Below are 18,246 nucleotides of genomic sequence, written 5' to 3' on the forward strand. Positions count from 1 at the left end.
TAAATATTACGGTGCTTTACATATAACCAAAAATAACTGACAGCTCCTACACTGTACCCAAACTCAGCTCTAGTTGTAATATGAGATCTTTTATTATCACTGCATGGGTGATGAAGCTCTGTTTGTAATAAAACAGTGACAGGAGGATCCTGCATTTCCACTAGTGACTTGTCTCTCATCCTCCTCCATGAGTGTATAGTCATACAGAGGAATCCGTCTTTTGTATGATTACTTTATGAGTGATAACTGGATTTGTAGGTAATGAATGGAAATCCCTAGTGCCCCCAAGGAGCGATTTTTCACCTCCCCAGTAACTGCTGACAGACACTGTTCCTGACTACTCTCTCGCCCTCTCCATCATTGCTTCATCTCTGAAATCATTTCTCCATCTCTCCCCTGATCAAATAGTAACTGAGTAAATGCGCTTGCTCTCTCATGCAGTGTCTCTGTCTCTCTGTCTGTCTCCATCAAGCACACACGTTTCACAATAGAATCACACAAACTCAGTGCTAAATGACAATATGTCGTTTATTTTCTATATTTTAAAGGTTTATTATTTACAAACAAACAAAATAAACAAAAAAATTAAAAGGATTTTTTGACAAACACCGTTTGTCTGCATATTGTTGTAAGAAAGTTTACATTTATCTTTCTTTCATCCGTATCAAGTAACCAACTGATAGTTCTGTTTCTCTAAGCCTTGGATTACATGAATGAGCTGAACAATGACCATGTTAGTGGGGTTAAAGAGGAGCAGGCAGCTCGTTTCAGCTTCTGTCCCTCTCTCCACTACGCATATCATCGGTAAACATATGAAACCTGCAACTGTCGTGGTCATAAAAACCAAAATAAACATTTGGTTCTCCTTCTATGGGCATTATTCTCAGTTCTTTTTGCATCTCTTTTTTTCAAATCAACAAAACAACAAACAAAAAGAAATATACAAATATGTGCTGGTTTGTTGAGAGTCTCTATACTGCTAACATGTAAGCTCCATAATGCCCATTCCAGAATGTTGGTTGTGATTGGAATTGTGAAAAAAAGCACATAGTTGGGAAGCTCTCCCTCCAAAGGCAAGTATCAAAAACAGCACAAACCAACAGTGCTGCTATCCATCTTTACTGTGTACTAGTTCCTATACACTATGGCATATTCACGATTAAGCGCTCTTCGTTGTAAATAGAACAGCTCCCCTCATTTAGAACCTCGTACAGGATCAGGGCAGCACAAATTCTAGGGGATACTTCTCCCTTATTATTAACTCATTCCAACATCTACACTAGCTGAAAATAATCTGTATCACCTCTTTAGTTAATCGGAAAGTGCAATTCAAAACAAAGAAAATTACTTAGAATGTTTTGCTTTGGCCAGTTTCATTCCACACAACATTAATATTCAACCCAAACATCAGTGGCTAGCTACAAAGAAAGGTATAAAGGTGCTCCAAATTTCTACAATGTCTCATTGAGCGTGATATTACTGCAGATCTAAAGATTGCACTTTTTTGTTTAACTGTACATGACCTCATTAAATATTCTATATAGCTTAACTGAGAATGATAGAAAAACCTGTTTCTAGTAATTCACATTGTAATTAAAGATTCCAATTGGATAAACTGAGACATTTGGCCATCATCATTGCTTACACCTTCCTCTCTAAAAATATTGAGACATAGAACACGTAGAGTATACTAATAATGAATGCATGGTTGTGCGCAGAAGTGCCCATGTATGCACCAAGCTCACACTCATAACAAAGGATGGAACATGGCTATAGTTTAGGCACAAATACTTAAGAATGTCCATGTGAAAATTCAATGCTTCTGTTTACACACAAATAACGTCTAGGCAGACAGACAATGAACAAAACATAATCTCACAATACATTTAACGTCAACATTTTGAGATAGTATCTTTTTAAGTATTTGTGACAGTGCATGCTTTCATGACATTGGTGGGTTGACTGTATTGGTACACTATTGACACATCTGTAGTGAAGACTTGTAATCTTTTAAAACTGTATCTCGAAGGGCTTAGTCACTTTGAACTGATGGGATATTTGGTGCCATGAAGACTATGACTCTAAATAGAAATTATGAGTGATTGTGAGGAAAATACAGTACTTTGTCACATAGCCATTAGACTTACTGTAAAAAGACCACAAGACGGCCTAGAGCACAAACTACAATCTATGTGCTGGGAAATGGCCTTACTAGATGAGCCATAATGACTGGCTTGAATTTTATTGAGTCATAAAACAGTTTGGCAATTGCAGGATCACAATTATATAAATACCACTTAGTTATTATGTTGAAAACTTGATTGATTTGATTGACATTTTCAACATAAATAAGCTTCTATCCTTCTTTCCTATAGGTAGAGTCACAATATTCTGGGTTGACCATGTTTCCCCTGCCTCAGCATCAGTCCAGGTCAGTTTAGAGTATCTAAGCCCACATAATGGATTTACATGAGACAGAAACCTTAATGCAAACCAGCATTTTCTTCTTTTTTTTTTTTTTTTTTGTCTTTTTTCCTTTTTTTTTCTTTTTTTTTTTTTTTCTTTTTTGCACTTGCAGCAGTACAAAAACACCATTTGGTGAAAATGTGCCCTGCACACTTGAGTAACTGGATACCTGACTTCTTCAACAGCAAACAGAAAAGTGTTGAAAATGTCATGCCAGACTCCTCAACTTGAGTAATTGTGATATGACAGCTCACAGTACAGTAATACTCAAGAAGCAGTTGATGCAAGCATAAAATTGAAATTGTGGTTATTTAAATAAGATATAATAATGAATAAAAAGGTAAGCCTCATTTCCTCCATCCAACAATACATTTCATAAAATACTCAGTTTTAGCTTAAGATAGACCAAAGAATGGTTCTTAAAATGATCTCAACACCACAGCAATTCTGGGAAATGAGGCATCAGAAAAGATAAAGACATTTACTTTCAATAGGACGACTTTGAAATTAAGTTGTGTATTGTAGGTAAATATTGTATATGTTCACTTGATGTGAAATCAAAAACTACACTAGGACTAGGAATAGTATACAGAGAGAAAGGGATTCTTAAATGTCCTCCAACCAGGCATTTCTCAGTATCAAGTAGTGCTAGCTATTGCATTAAGGTTTGTTTATCTCTAATGAAACATATGTATTTTGTCACTTATTAACTTTTTCGCATATAGATGATATCCAGGTTCCTGATAGAAGTAAGACATTGTTATGATTGAGAATGCACCACACAGTATCTGTAAATACTAGATCTACAAAACTATTTACAACACACATATAGGTAATCTTTATATCACAGTCTATTGCATAATGGTGATAATCTTTAGTTTATAAATATTATAAATGTACACATAATTTTTAAGCAACATTACATAACGTCTATCTCAGCCATCTGAAATTAGGAATAGAAAAAAAATAGCATCCATCCATATCTTTCTCCACACTCCATCCTCCTCTAAAATAAACAAAGAAAGCAGCATTTCTATTATTCTATTCCCTTTGGACCCATAACACTGTCATGGTCTGTATTTGAGCCTGTGAGGATGTGGTGGCTCAGGAGAACGTATCTGTGTTGCTGAGAGCAACAATAACACTTACTGTATTTGTGTTGACTTCTGAAATAAGGGTTCCGGAAAATTGGTATAAGAATCATTTTGTGAGTGTGTGCTTTTTGACAGTATTTTTTTTAAAAGTTGCTTGCATTTATTATTCCACAGTGGTGCCTAAAGCTGCTTAATAGGAGAAGATCATTTTCCTCTCCCTCACTGGTAAAAAAAAAAAAAAGGAAATAGTCATTGTCAGAATCCACAATGCATTCCAGTTACAAAACAGAAAGCAATAAATAAATAAATTAAACAAACAAATAAAAAAAAACACTTCATACATTGTATATGTTTCTTTATATTTCTCAGAAAGGAAGACTCATGTTTATACTAGAGCTTTTAAATAGCCATTGCCAAATATTCTAGTTGGATTTACACGCACATATATTACATATATATATATGTAATACTAGCAAATCTATCTATATATAGAGATTTGTCTAATATACATATTATATATATTATATATATACAATACATATATATTTATATATATTATATATATAGAATTATAGATTTGTTTAATATACATTCTTAAGTTGAGGGAGACAATGTGTCTAAAATATTATACAAGGGCTGTCTGTACAGGATCTCTATGAGGTTATCTTTTCAGAAGAAAACTGGAGAGAAACAAAAATACTGAAGTTCCTCATATTCATCTCTTTTGTTGTATCTCCATTTTTAAAAATGAATTGAAACATATAGAAGTTAAAAAAATGAAAAGGAAAAAATGGGATCATAAATTCGATGCGAAACGCATTTTGTCTTGCTCGGTCTCTGTACTGCTCAAGACAGAATCTCTCCTAGAACCAGGGGATTCCCTGTGCTGGGCTGTGGATGATGCTGCTGCTGCCACTGCCGCTGCTGCTGCCGCCGCCGCCGCCGAGCGCACCGGGGGCAAGGCTCCTGATGACATCTGCCGGAATAAGTTGACCCGCTGGGGCACTGTGGTACGGATGCCGCTCTGGAGACCCATTCCCTGGATCGCTGCCCCTGCCGCAACTGGTGGCACGATGGAGGCCAGAGAGTCTCCTGAGGCTGGGTGCGCTCTGGGCCCCAGGGACGTGTCATGTGGCAGGGAAGGTTGGGAGGCCGACAAGTGTCGCACATCTCGACTCAAGCTGCCCGACTGGAGAGCCTGCGCACTCTTGTGGATGTCTCCCCTCTGGGGCGAGGGGACCTGCTGCTGCTGTTGAGGTGACTGTTGCTGCTGCTGTTGTTGCTGCTGTGTTGCCGAGGCTGCGGCTGCAGATGACACAGCAGGTTGCTGGGCAAGCTGTTGCTGTGTGGATAGAGGAGGCTGGGGCATGGGCTGCTGGATGAGTGACAGCTGGGAGGCAGTGGGCGAGCCGTACTGGAAGCTCCGGCCAGCCAGAGGGGTCTGCACGGGTGGGCTACACATGGCAGCCGTGAAGGAGCAGGGCGACATGATTGCCCCCTGCTGCTGGAGCGGGGTCTGAGGGTTGGTCGAGGAAGAATTAAGGTTGCCATGAGAAACACTAGGGGCAGGGTAAATCCCCTGTGCGGCAGCGGCGGCGGCCGGCAGGATGCGGGCAGCAGAGGCATTGGCAATAGCTGAAGCACTGTAGGTCAAGGGTACAGAGGACTGCTGGAGCTGGTTGTTGCCTAAGGAGCTGGCGTAGGGCGGTTGGGCTGGTGAGTTAATGATGGAGTTTCCAGACATTGGTGTTGAGTTCATCCCGGTGACCGACTGCTTGCGGTCCACCATCATCACCATCTCCCTGTCCTGACGAATAATCTGCTTCAATATCTCGTTCTCCTGCGTATTGAAGACGCCGGCGTTCAGATCCTTCTGGAACTTCTGTAGCAGCAGCGAGTTCTTCTTCCCTGTTGGGGTGCAATCAGTAGAGGTGAGCGCACACAGCCATGGCAAACCTTGGCAGCACTAAACCGCAGGATACAGGACAATAACATTAAAGATGCAGTTTGTATGTTTTTTTTAGGAAGGTTGGTGCATATTTGTTTGGGCATGCTGTCTTAGACATTGTTACTACCTGTCAAGCTGCACACATGTCTGACCTAGACATTAGACTTTCAAAGTGATTTCGATTCTATGACAATGTATTCACAGAGGAGCTTCATTTTGCTGATTCCTCTAAATTTGTATTTTGAGGTATTTCAATTCTTAAAATCTTACAAACGGCATCTTTAAGTTTAAGTAAGGGTCGTGAAATTGGATATGAAGTGTGAAGGACATTGAATGACAATGACTATGGGAAGTATAACACTTGAGAAGAGTGAGGGAGACATAAGGAGACATAGATTACTGACAGTGTGACGTGTGATAGCATAGATTGTGAAGATATTGATGTGAAGATAATGAAATACGAAAGAATACTGATAAGTTGTACCCACTAAAGACAAATATTAGGCTATTGTTTCAAGAAGAAAAGGAAAAAGTGTTCTACTAATCTAATTCAAAGGCACATTCTATTTAAATCACAGTGACAATGATAATCCACCTAAAACACATCACAAGGATACTAGAATAACCACTTTGTATAAAACAAGGCAAATTAAACACAAACAAACAAACAAAAACAGACAATCTGCTATTCTAACATACTACTGCACCATCAATAGGCACAGATGGTGAATATTATCATGCATTAAATACCTTACTGGGATGTGAATCACCAACTCATCTTACCTTAAAATTACAAGATTGCAATATAGAGTTCCTTGTGATCTTTATAATTCAAATTTGCTTGGCATTCACTGGAGATCATTATCTATCTATCTAAAAATATGTTTTTTGCTATGCTGGAGAGCACATTAGCAAATCAACCAATTTGTACCCAAATGAAAGAGTTATTACGTAGCTTTGTTTCCCTATATTTACAGATAATAAATAAATCAATAAACAAACTGTTTTTAGTACAGTAAGTGCTATGACTATGTATTGTAAAGGGCATTTTGAGCCCACAGGCGTGAAAATCTTTCCAAGCCTGTCACAAGTCATGAGGACTGTGATAATCAGGGCTTGACAGATGGCTACTTTAGAGATCAACCAGTTTTGTGGCTTTGGGAGCAAAACTGTGGTAAAATGCTGAGTGGTACCAAGGGCATGAAAGGCCCCTTGAAACTGAACATCTGACAAGAGAACTGCCCCATTTGACATACAAATTATTTTTAATATTGTCACATCAAATTGCACATTATAGTTCTATTTGGCCTCTTCACTTTGAATGAATGTGTCCAAACTTATTTAGAGGAGATATTTCCTTTATATTGTTGACCTTTCCTTGTGGAACAGCAGTCTGAAAAACCTCCTTTGTTGGTAAAGATGACAGAGTGGAGTTTAAATGTGCTGAAGGCTCTAGCCAGAGTCTATCAATCATTAAGCCCTGACCTTGAGAACAGAAAATTTCTGCACCTCGGTTTACTGTTAACCATATTATGCTGGACTGCTTTTTCCTTTCAAGGATGCTAACAAATCATGCAGTCAGCTGTAACATAGGACTTCTGCAGAACATAGGATCTCTCAGCTGATAGTGGATTGATACAATCAGTGTCCACAACAAAAAGTAACAACACTACGTCGTGCAACAACCTGCAAAATGGTGTTGCTAAAATAACTTTGGATTATATGAGGATAACACTGAAATATGTATCCAATAATCCAATAATGTATCCAATAACTACTGTATTCCTATTAGGTCTTCAGCCATTTCTCGGAATCTAGTTCTTCATTTGAAGTTTTTCACTTGGAGTGCATCAGTTACCATCGGTTACTACAGGGTTGGGTGGTTAACAGCTAAAACTAGCACCAGACACCGACTATTGTAAGACTACTGTGAACTTACAAGGCTGCCTTCATGGCATTTTTAAAGGCGACAGGGTTAAACTCTGTAGATGGGAAGGATAACACATGTACATATGTTATTTTTACATAGCACAACATAACCTATGGGAATGAAGGAAATAACGCAGTCATCTCACAGAGCGTATTCCAGAGGGCTTTGAGTTTGCAGCATCTGAATATATCAAGAAGGCAGTTGGGCACAGCGGCGTTGTTTAGATCCCAGAACATACAGGGGCATCGGCAAAATGCATCAATCTGGTCAACTTGGACGTGAGCATACGCAGGTCTAAATGAAGCAGCAAAGTAAACATTGATATTTTGTAATGTGCTGTTTGTCTTATCTGTTACTGTCTCTCTCCTCTCTCCTTCCCTGCTAAATTATTCTCTTGCCTCCTGTTATTTCTCTCATCCCCTCATCTCTCTTTGTCTCTGTCCTCTTCTCCACTCTCTTGTTCAGTTCAGGTTGTGCCAAAGATAAAGAGAGACACAGTTATCAATGAATATACAAAACTTTAAGGGCTATATATGATATACAGTATGTGCTCACCACTCCTCATCTGTCTTTCTCTCTAAATCCAATCAGAGTTATATTTAATCAAAGGTTGTGCCTCTATACATTTCACTAACTCATAACATTATTAAAACCTAATAGTAAGCTACTTTTGCTTGTTAAATATGGAAACTTAAGTTTAACCATAACTTATTTTAAGAAGCAAGTGATTTCACCTCTCATCCTCTCCTCTCAGAAAGCTGATACTTTTCCATGCTACATCACTGCTGTAGTATCAAAGATGATTAAGCTTTGGAAAAGCCTTAATCCTTTCTGAATGGCTGGGGGAGTCCACTACACATTATATAGAGGTGCCAATTCAAAATCTCATTTTTAACACATTTAAACATTTTCTCACATTTAAGGGAAGCAATGCCTCAAGTTGAAAAAAGGAAAATAGTTTTTCTGCATTTAATGTTCATCAGTCCAAACAAATAGAGCTGAATGGATGAAGCTGACAAAACTTTACTTCAGTAACTGACTAAGTAACTGGCAGTCTGGAGACACAAGAGACATTTTAGTTCTACTCAAACTGACAGTGATTGTCAGAGCCTCCTACCAAATACACACACCAACAAACCATCACACACCCAAAGCTTGATTTTCACGTAAAGTACCCGGCCCGCTCTGACCACTAAATCAAACTTACCCCACACTCTTTTGTGCAGTACAAATCTCTACAGACTGCACTCATAATGCAGCGAGGATGGTGAGAGGCAGCAGATATTTTGAACTATGTAAAGATTGACATATATATTTGACATATATATTTCCAGATCTCCTGGGCTAATTTCATAACATTCCCCAGAAGAAAGCCCTTAGGCATCAAAAATGTCAATCAGTGATGCCTCCATTTTTTACCAAGCCACTGGAACATTTCTGAACATCTCTGTTTAAGTTTAGGTACCGGTTCATGCTGAGAGGATTATAAGCAGGCCTTTCCCCTCAAAATAACAATAAAAAAACACTGAACACATTAAAAAACATGTAAACACCAGTCACAAGTAAATCAAAAAGTTTCTTCTTTACACAAATAAAAAGTTTCTTGTTTACACAAAACTTGGCAAATTGACATAAAAATACGATATGGGTCAAATTACCCATTGGAATTAATACAATTACTTTTCTGTTATTGATTTGTCTTTCCTGGCACAATAGAACTAATGAGATTGGTTAAAACATGCAAACCTCATCAAATTTGCACTTCAGACAAGCTAAAACAAGTTTTCAATATAATTTAAACGGTTGAATAAAAAAATGACCCATATCTGAAATTTGAACAAATCAGAATGAACAATCTGAAAAGAAAACAAACAAAACAAAACAATCAAAACAAACAAACAAACAAATAAACAAACAAAAACATCATAATGCTAACAAAGATCACATAAATAATGAAGACCCAGTTTGGTACAAATTAAACACACAGATATTGACTGATGAGACAAAACAGAGATCAGATGCGTTCCTGCCTCTGCTGTAACAGGCTTGTGCTTTGTAGAGAAAGACCAAAATTAAAACCTCTTTACTCTGATTTGCAATCTAATCAATTTGATTATTTAACTAATAATCTGTCAGACGCCTGATTACGAAACTCCTTTGTTTCTTCTGTTTTGAATTGCTGCATGATATTTTTCTTCTGCTTATGATTATGCAAACAATCAACGTGTATTTCCCTCTTGTTGAGCGCTACATGGTGCAGTATAACCAAAGAGCAAATGCCAGAGAGAAGAGCAGGTGAATTGCCTGGTGTATGTGTGTGTGTGTATGAAAATGATTCTTGACTGAGATAATTAATGGATTAAATTAAATTAAAGGTACAACATTTTGAGTATGGTGAGTGCAAGCATTGAGCAACTGTGCCCCACCAGGTGGTCAACATGATGTCAGTCCTATGCCTAAATATAGGCTTAAAATAAAGCAGCTTAAAGACCGCCTCTCTTCTAAGTCATTTTAACAGGGACCAAATCTTTTTCACAATTGTTTACAAAAAAATCCATCACAGAATTCACATTACAAGTCAGACAACCAGAAACAAACGTTTTCTACTGGTGAACACATGAGAAAATAATGAAATGGATTTCTACATGTAACAAAAACTGTGTGTGGCATTGCATTAGTAAAGTTCTGGGGACTTACTAATCGACAGACATGATTTCATTTGTGAATATACTTTGAACAAAGGATTCAAAGATTAAATAAAAATGTCAGACATCAATAGTGCTGAATATGTGCTTATAATCCACAGTTACTTATTCAATGCAAATCTATTACAAAATAAATATGGCATACGTTACAAAATAAATATCATTGAATTAGATATCTTTGTTTTCCTGATGCTTGTCTTAATTTTTGACATTTTGAATGTGGACATTAAACCATCTGCAATGCTAGTGTGGGTAACTTGAGTTATGTGTCACTGATAGAGGAATTCAGCAGTTAACGTAACCTTGTACAAGAGGTCATGTTCTTGAAGAATGAATTTGAGACCGGATCCATTTTAGCAAGCCTCTAGGTCATTTTCCCCCTGTGCGAATATTGGAATTGGAATAAAGTGTTTACCTGATGCCTATTCGTCGGCCAGGACACTCTTGAAAACGAGATGTGCTCGTCTCAAGACGGACTCCTGGTCAAATAATTTTTAGATAGATAGAAGATAATGTCAAATGTGCAACACGTTATTGGTTTCAAAGCATGGTTACTTTTCTTTTCTTTCCTTTTAGAACGAGACAAGCATGTAACCAAATGCAGTTCATATATAGAAACGATACAACCAGCACGGATCATGACATTGTATTTTCCCTTGTATGAGACAAAACCCCCTTAATGATAAGTCTGAATGAATGGATCAAATCCACAACACTTCTGTATTAGGGAGAAGTGTTACTCAGAGTGGGCAGCTCTCATTTTCACATGATGATTGAAACCGCTGGCCGGTAAAAAGCCAACATAGCTAGTTCTCACATAAAAAGGGCAAATGTAGATCACGACTGCTTAGGTCAAAGGGCATATGTTTTGAAGGGCACAGCATAGAAAGATCATACACTTAACTACAGGGCAAATGAAGCTTATGTATTCTAGTACTATGTTAGTCCAAATATAAGGACTTGGGTGTCCAAAAGATGGTATTCTTCTCAACAGTGAGACACACCAGATCTTTTGATGGATTTTGATTGCGTTTGAGCGGTCTTATCATAAACATATTGTTTATGGATTGATGCTGACTTGCCTGCCACAATAGTATTTCAATGTTGAGTCAATGCTAGGGCTGCAAAGCAATTCAATATCAACATGCCTGTACCAGGCAAAACAACACACAAAAACAAAGCCATGACAAAGAAAAACAACAACAATAACAAATAAGGAAGTAGATACAGACTGCAGGCTTAACCACTGATTTGAGACAACATTGGCACACTATCGTTATGCAAATTCACCTTGTCTTTTTTTTCCAGGTGATATCTGAATGCTTTCTGGTTCAATATTAATAACAGGGAGACAAACTTAACCACCTAACATTTTACCTTATTAACAGCTTACTATAGGAATCAATCAGTGCTATTCATATCTATTCAATAATTATGAGAATAATGAAGCTTTGAAACTGCAATTGCCTTTTTCACGTTGAGAAGAAACCCTCAGGATCATGTTTTGTTAAGTTCCTTTGATAATAACAGTGCTTAAAGTATGCAGTATCTATGACACCAAGACATGATGAAAATAAATACTAGTAAATTACATATCTGCCCATAAAGAGTAAAGACATTAGAGCTACTGTAGATGGGCTGTTGATTGCTTAAAGGTTATCGTCATTATGCACTTAAAATTCACTAAATTCCTTTTCCTGCTTGAATATGAGACCTGAATGTGAAAATGAAATGTAGGTTACCATAATATGACTGAATTTTACTCTACATGAAACATACAGCATTATGATTGTCTTAGAAAAAGAGGATGCATATAAAATGTTATCAAAGGGGAACAGCACTGTTTCAAGGAGATACATTGCATTTTCTAATGCAGTCGTCTACAAGCAAAGATGCTATATACTTTCTACTTGTGAGTGTGAGTTGAAGCATGAACCTTTCAGACAACAATTCCATATCATCATATAATCTTTTCCCTGTTCAAGTTATTAAATGTGTCAATTCCATTCCGTGTGTTAGAGTAGACTGTAAATATTCTTGAAAAGGTGTGGGAAAATGTGCAACACTAATGAATCCATGGATCTAAAAGTTACATCAAATCTATTATGGATTGGCACCCAACTAATAATTGCCCTGGTTGTATTACATACATGTGCCCCTTTTTCAATTGTAACAAATCTGTTTGCGTTTAAACCATTATCACTAATTTTCCTTTGACTACAGTCAGTCATGGCCAAGTTCCTCTATAAATGTTCCTCTATCAGACAATGAGGTAAGGAAGCATTATTGACATGATTGAAAAGGAGACACCAATGAGGGATTAGTTGTGTGAAACTATATGGGGTCCTGCCTGTTTACAAACTGGGCTGGACCTGGTAGAAGCACTAAGTAGACCTGGAAGAGAGCTCTAACGACTCTCTGGTGTCACCTTGCCCAGCTCAGTTTCTTTTTACGGGGCTACTGTCTGGTTGATTTCAAGAAGTCTGACATGGGGTGGGGTGCTGCTCATACCCAGGTGTGCAGATGAGTGGAAAGAGGGGCGGAGGCACATGCATGTGAGGTTAGCTTCCATCCACTCGCTGGGATCCAGTGGGGGGTCAACACCAAACCAACGAGGGGGCGACCTGACTCCCTCCCGGACAGCGACATGCACTGCCTTCCAGTTAATCCATCCACAAAATGCTACTTTGGTTCTTTAGAAGGATTAATGCTTGTTACAAGGATTTTTCTTTAAGGTTACTTAAGACAAAGAAAGAGGAGGAAGTAGACAAAGGATAGCATACAGATCATGCAGCACAAGATGGCAGACACAATGCTATTATGAAGAAAGAAGAAGGCAAACAAATACTGATGGAGACAAGACAACAAGGCACAATGACAGGCAAGAGATTCAACCAATCAGACAAGAGAATCAGATGTAGGCAGGTCTTACCGATGCGGTCCAATCGGTCAATGGCAACAGTCTCAAAAGCACGGCGCATCATGGGGTACTCTTCTAGCACCTCATTGAAATGGTCAACAGAGAGGGAGAAGAGACGACAGTAGGTGTCCGCCCGCACACTGGCCGTTCGCCTGCCCTTGGTCAGCAGACAGATCTCTGTATGGGAGGAAGGGAGAGAGAGAGAGAGAGAGAGAGAGAAGGGTAAAGAATTTGAGATAGACAAGTGAAGAAACAGCAATGGACAGGGAAAGAGGGTGTAGAGGGACACAGATAGAGAGAAAGAGGAAAAAAGGCAGGTGGTTAGGAACACACATAAAGGAAATCATCGCAGTGAATAATTACCGTCCTTAACAAAGATCATCATACTAGAGACTGGATGTGCAGCCCCAAGCATGAGGACAGATTACCATATAGATGAACCCTGAGTACAAAGGTACAGAAGAGGAAGATAATGTGAATGTAAATAAAATGACAAGCCCATCAGCGGTGCTGTCACTGGCACTATGCTAAGTTCATTCATCATCCTGCAGAGAGCTAATGGTCCCATAACACTGTACAGTGGTTCGCTTCACAAACCCCCCCCTGTCAAGCATCACTGCATCATGCTGTGGGCACTTCTCAGATGTGATGCAGAACTAAACAGGAATATTGTTTCATAGGCAACTGTATGCCAGATCATTGATTGTGCTTTCTGACATCAGTAAAAAGAACAAACTGTTTGTGTTTTGTGATTGGAACAATTGTCCTTCACATCAGGCATTAACACGCATCTTGTATCCAGTTTGTGTCTACATATGATTTAGATGGATTACATTTACCTCTGATTTTAGAATTCATCTGCAGTAGCCTATACACATAAGATTTCTCTTTCCCTTGCCAAACTACACATTGCTGCACAAGTCACTTCCTTGTAATATTTGGGACCTTGAAAAATGACAGTAAACACCTGTTCTCGCTTGTTCACCATCCAAGTATACTGACAATCCATAATAGGGAAGAATGTTACTGTGTGGGCGTGTGTGCTTCCTGGTTGGATCCTCCAGCAACTTATGTAGTTGTGACATGTGGATTGAAGATGCACTGCAGTTACACAGTTAGCTGATGTTGTCGGCTGAATCTGACTACAATTCCATCAGAGGTGGTAAGGGACGTAGTTGGACATGTTAATGCCAGCCCAGGTATAAAGGGGGTTGTCTGTTCAGGCTGGTGCTTCTACTACACTGTCACATCTCTAAGTGGGGATTTTGGTTCTCAGATCACAATTCGTAGTTGGTCAGTAAATATGGTTAGTAATCTGAAAGAAGCTTGAGAGACAGAAGAACAGAACTTAGTTTCTGGACCACGCACTGACCCTACAGAGGGATGTGATAGCTGTGAGAACATAGATAGTATGGGTGGTGGCCTTTCTGTCATATTATTGCGAACAACCATCCCAACAGTATAGTTGGTAGTGACCAATATAGAATGTTTGCTTCTAATATGATATTAGTAAGAGACAGGGATCCGGTCTCTTTCTACTGCCCACAGCACAGGGACTGAATGATTAAATCTTGGATGATTTTATGTTTTTGGGAAACTTGTTCCAGTATCCGTGTCCTGGCACAGCCCCATGCAACCAGATGGTATGTTAGCCGCTGGGGCAGGATGCAAACCAAGGTGAATTACCTCATATGTGTCGAGTATAGAACCATAAAGGTGCAACTGAAGTAGAATAGTCACAGTTAAGTTGACAGATGACGCACTCGACCATGTAAAGAACAGTTTAAAGGTCCGATTAAAGGTCATTTTATCCACCGTTTCCTGCCTGCCAGAACTATACTGTATTATGATATATGCACAGATTGCTGATATTAATGTCACATAGGTTATAACAAAATCTTATATGCCTGTTGGCAATTTCAACCATGCATAACAGAAACACTTTCAGAAAAGGACCTTTACAGAGCACCCACTTACAAAGGAAACACTGAACATTTCTACACAAAAGGCTGAACTATACATCAAAGGGAGTGTGATCTGGCCCATCTCATTTTGGCTAGCAGTAAATGAATGAAAATGTGAGCTACGGTTAGTTGACTGGTAACCCTTGACATTCACAAGGCCCGATTTCCTCAGTGAAAACAGGGAGCCTGCAAGATGTGAGAACAGCACTGTCAAGCTGCGGGTGTGAATAAGGTGTTAGTGCTGTTATAATGGAAAAATCTCTGTTAACACCGAAAGGCACACACACAGAATGAAAGAGAGAGAGAGAGAGAGAGAGAAATCTATGTTGTGTAAAATGCTGCAAAATTCAGTCCAAAGCACCTGTCCCTGTTTACATCCATCTTCACATCTTCAATAACAGAACATGAAAGCGGGGTAGAGAGAGAGAGAGAGAGAGAGAGAGAGAGAGAGAGAGAGAGAGAGAGAGAGGGAGGAAGAGAGAGAGACAGACAGACAGATAGGCAGAGAGGGCAAGGGAGAGAGAGAAAGGTCCATGTCGTGTAAAATCCCAGAGAGAGAGTACTACTGTAATGAGCTGGCATGCCACAGTGTGTGGCTACATCCAGACTTAATTGTATTACTTGACAGTGAGCGGCCACGGCCCAGGTCCAGAAAGACAGGTTAAGTTGGCTGAGTGGGTGAGCTGAGAACAAGAAGATGTACTGTTGACATGACAAATTACTGGACCAGGGCAGGAAACCACCATTAACCCCACTCTGGCTATGATGCCCCCAAAATCATTGCATGCCTTAGGGCAAAACCGGCTTTGGTGCCATGTACAGTTTCCAGTTACAGTTAAAACCCTTGAGGATGCATTCAGTCAACCTCAACATCAGGGGCATCTCATTACTGTTTTGCCTTGCCTTGTCATTTGAATTCATATTGGTCAAAGTCAGAGCTAGAAACTTTAATCTAACACAGATGCAACCAGTCCAACCAAATTATTACTGCAGTTGGACATTAGTAGCACAGTAAGCTATTTCTTAAATTGCCATTCTCCACATAACTATGCATAATTGCAACTGACAGTAGAACCAACTTCAGCTGCCAGGCCTGCAACCATAGCTAGGAGGTTGCACATTTTGGAAAAAAAATAACAACAGCACAGCGCTGAATCATGGAGGAGTGTGTATGCTCCTGCTGCAGCGTGTCATGCCAACGTGGCTCTGGAAAAGGCAGAGAAGTGCAGGAGTTTTGTGTTAGAAAGTGAACATGAAAAAGTCTGGCATGCTTAGGTGGCTAACGAGCTCACCTTGATTTACTGGCAATGACAATTTGAACCATTACATATTATAGCTTTAGCAAACCAAGATTGGGGAGAGACACAACAGGAGGTTGTTTGCTCTTCTGTGAATTGCCTGGTAAATTAAATATTTTGAGAGGGACACTTTGTAGGATGTGTTGTAAACTGTGTCATTCACTCTGAAAAGATATTTGTGATTTCTCTTTTAAATGGCCTGATAATACATTCTACCTTCTATTTTAAACATTCATATATAGTGCAGGCTGGATCTTTTGAATATACAGTAACTCTTTTGTAAATTGCCTGATGTGTAAGTTTGAAAAAGCTATTCATATTTTAATACCATTCATGTTCTTTCTCACAGGTTATAGAGAAGACAGATATGTATTACATACAGTACATTTTAGCCATTTTGGAACTAAAAATCTTGCTCAGCTTTTGTGCCTAGCAGGTGGCAAAATTGACAAAATTCCCGTCCTGGACTGGATAGTCACTTAACAATGTTCCCAACGGAAACACAGCCCCATTAGCACTGTCACCTGGAAGACTCACCAGCCTGTTCCAAGGTGTGTGTGTGTGTGTGTGTGTGCGCATAAGGAAAGGTCCTGTTAACACTTCACATGATGTGGTCTGACACATGTCCATTGCCTTGTCACAAAGCATCACTTCTGACCCCAGGGGTATTGTGGGTAATTTGCCGTCACTTCATGTGTCATGTACTCCCATGGTAACCAGCTCCCCTTCCCCTTTTCCCCCATGGCAGGAATCGAGGAGGGGGAGTCCCACGTGACTAAGACATGCAAGCCCAAAAGGGATTTTCATCGGCTGTCTGTCATTGTCCTAGTGTCATACTCTCTTAATCCCTGGGCGTTGGTGTGACTTCGCTGCAGAGCTGTGGTGTACCTTTATTGTAATCCCATTCACTCAGGCCCAGGAGTGATTAGCATGCTACCTACTTAGCATGCAGGTGTGGAACTGACCATGGTCTGAGGTGCTATTTGGCCTACTGTCCTCACAGACGTCCTGCTCATTAGTATGCTAATGGTGTCCTGTGGCTGGGGTTGGTTTTGTCACTCTCTCTCTTTCTCTCAGTTTCTCTGTCTCTCTTTCTAGCCTCAGTTTGGCCTGGTTGTGAGGGGTGTGTGAATCATCGGAGAGAAAGAGAAGAGTGAGGTGCCTGGTACGGCCAGCTGCTCCCAAGTCAGGGCTCATCCACTAATGCCATACAAACGGGTAAAAATACCAGCTGGGCAGAAGGCAAGAGCAGGTGGCTGGGCACCAGCAGAACATAGCAAAATGAGCAGTGCACCCCTCATGCCTTGGAAAGATACAGCGCATATCTTTTAGTCAAATTAATAAAATGGGAGCATTAATTGTCTGCTTCGTTTGAACTTCAATATATTTTTTCTCTTTACATTGACCTGGGGAGATTCTAGAGGCTGAGGTGGTCTTTCACTGTCATGTCTCCTTTAGCTTTTTGTCCTGATAACTGTGTGTATTAATTTGTCAGTATTCCCCCAAATCAATACAGTGTTGAGCTATTACTGGACGGTCTCTGCTGCATAGAATGAGTGCACACCAGATAGCAAACATGAAAATAAAAAAAATAGAGTTCAGATTTTGTGATGTAACCTTCAAAATGTTTTAGACAAAGCTTGCAAAAGATAATCCAAAAATCCCTGGGTAGCACTCCCATGAACTGTTTGGCTGCCCTGCCTCAACATATCTCCTGGGGTTTATGAATTTGGTCCCCAGAGGTCAGTGTCCAGGGTCACAGTTTGTTGCAACTGCTGTTAACTTTTTGCTATTGCTTTATTGGTACATCACTGTATCTTCCACTCTTATGAAAGCCATGGGATTTACCCATGTTTACTACACGTTTTCTGTAGTGTGAACTGTGTTACAGTACAGTACTTAGTGTATGAGAGCCACCGAA

The 18,246-nt window shown here is 39.5% G+C and overlaps 1 protein-coding gene across 1 annotated transcript in view; it reads right to left on the reverse strand.

Moving 5' to 3' along the window:
* Nucleotides 1-4,356: 4,356 nt before the first annotated feature.
* hcn1 (hyperpolarization activated cyclic nucleotide-gated potassium channel 1) overlaps nucleotides 4,357-18,246 on the reverse strand; it is a 65,782-nt gene continuing 51,892 nt past the window's right edge. Inside the window, exons 7-8 of the mRNA XM_078287911.1 lie at nucleotides 13,076-13,240; nucleotides 4,357-5,468 (exon numbers count right to left, since the gene is read on the reverse strand). Of these exons, the coding sequence (XP_078144037.1) occupies nucleotides 4,357-5,468; nucleotides 13,076-13,240 (1,277 nt within the window). The remainder of the gene's footprint in view (nucleotides 5,469-13,075; nucleotides 13,241-18,246) is intronic.

Source organism: Centroberyx gerrardi, chromosome 2 (genome assembly GCF_048128805.1).
Source record: "Centroberyx gerrardi isolate f3 chromosome 2, fCenGer3.hap1.cur.20231027, whole genome shotgun sequence".
NCBI lineage: Eukaryota > Metazoa > Chordata > Actinopteri > Beryciformes > Berycidae > Centroberyx > Centroberyx gerrardi.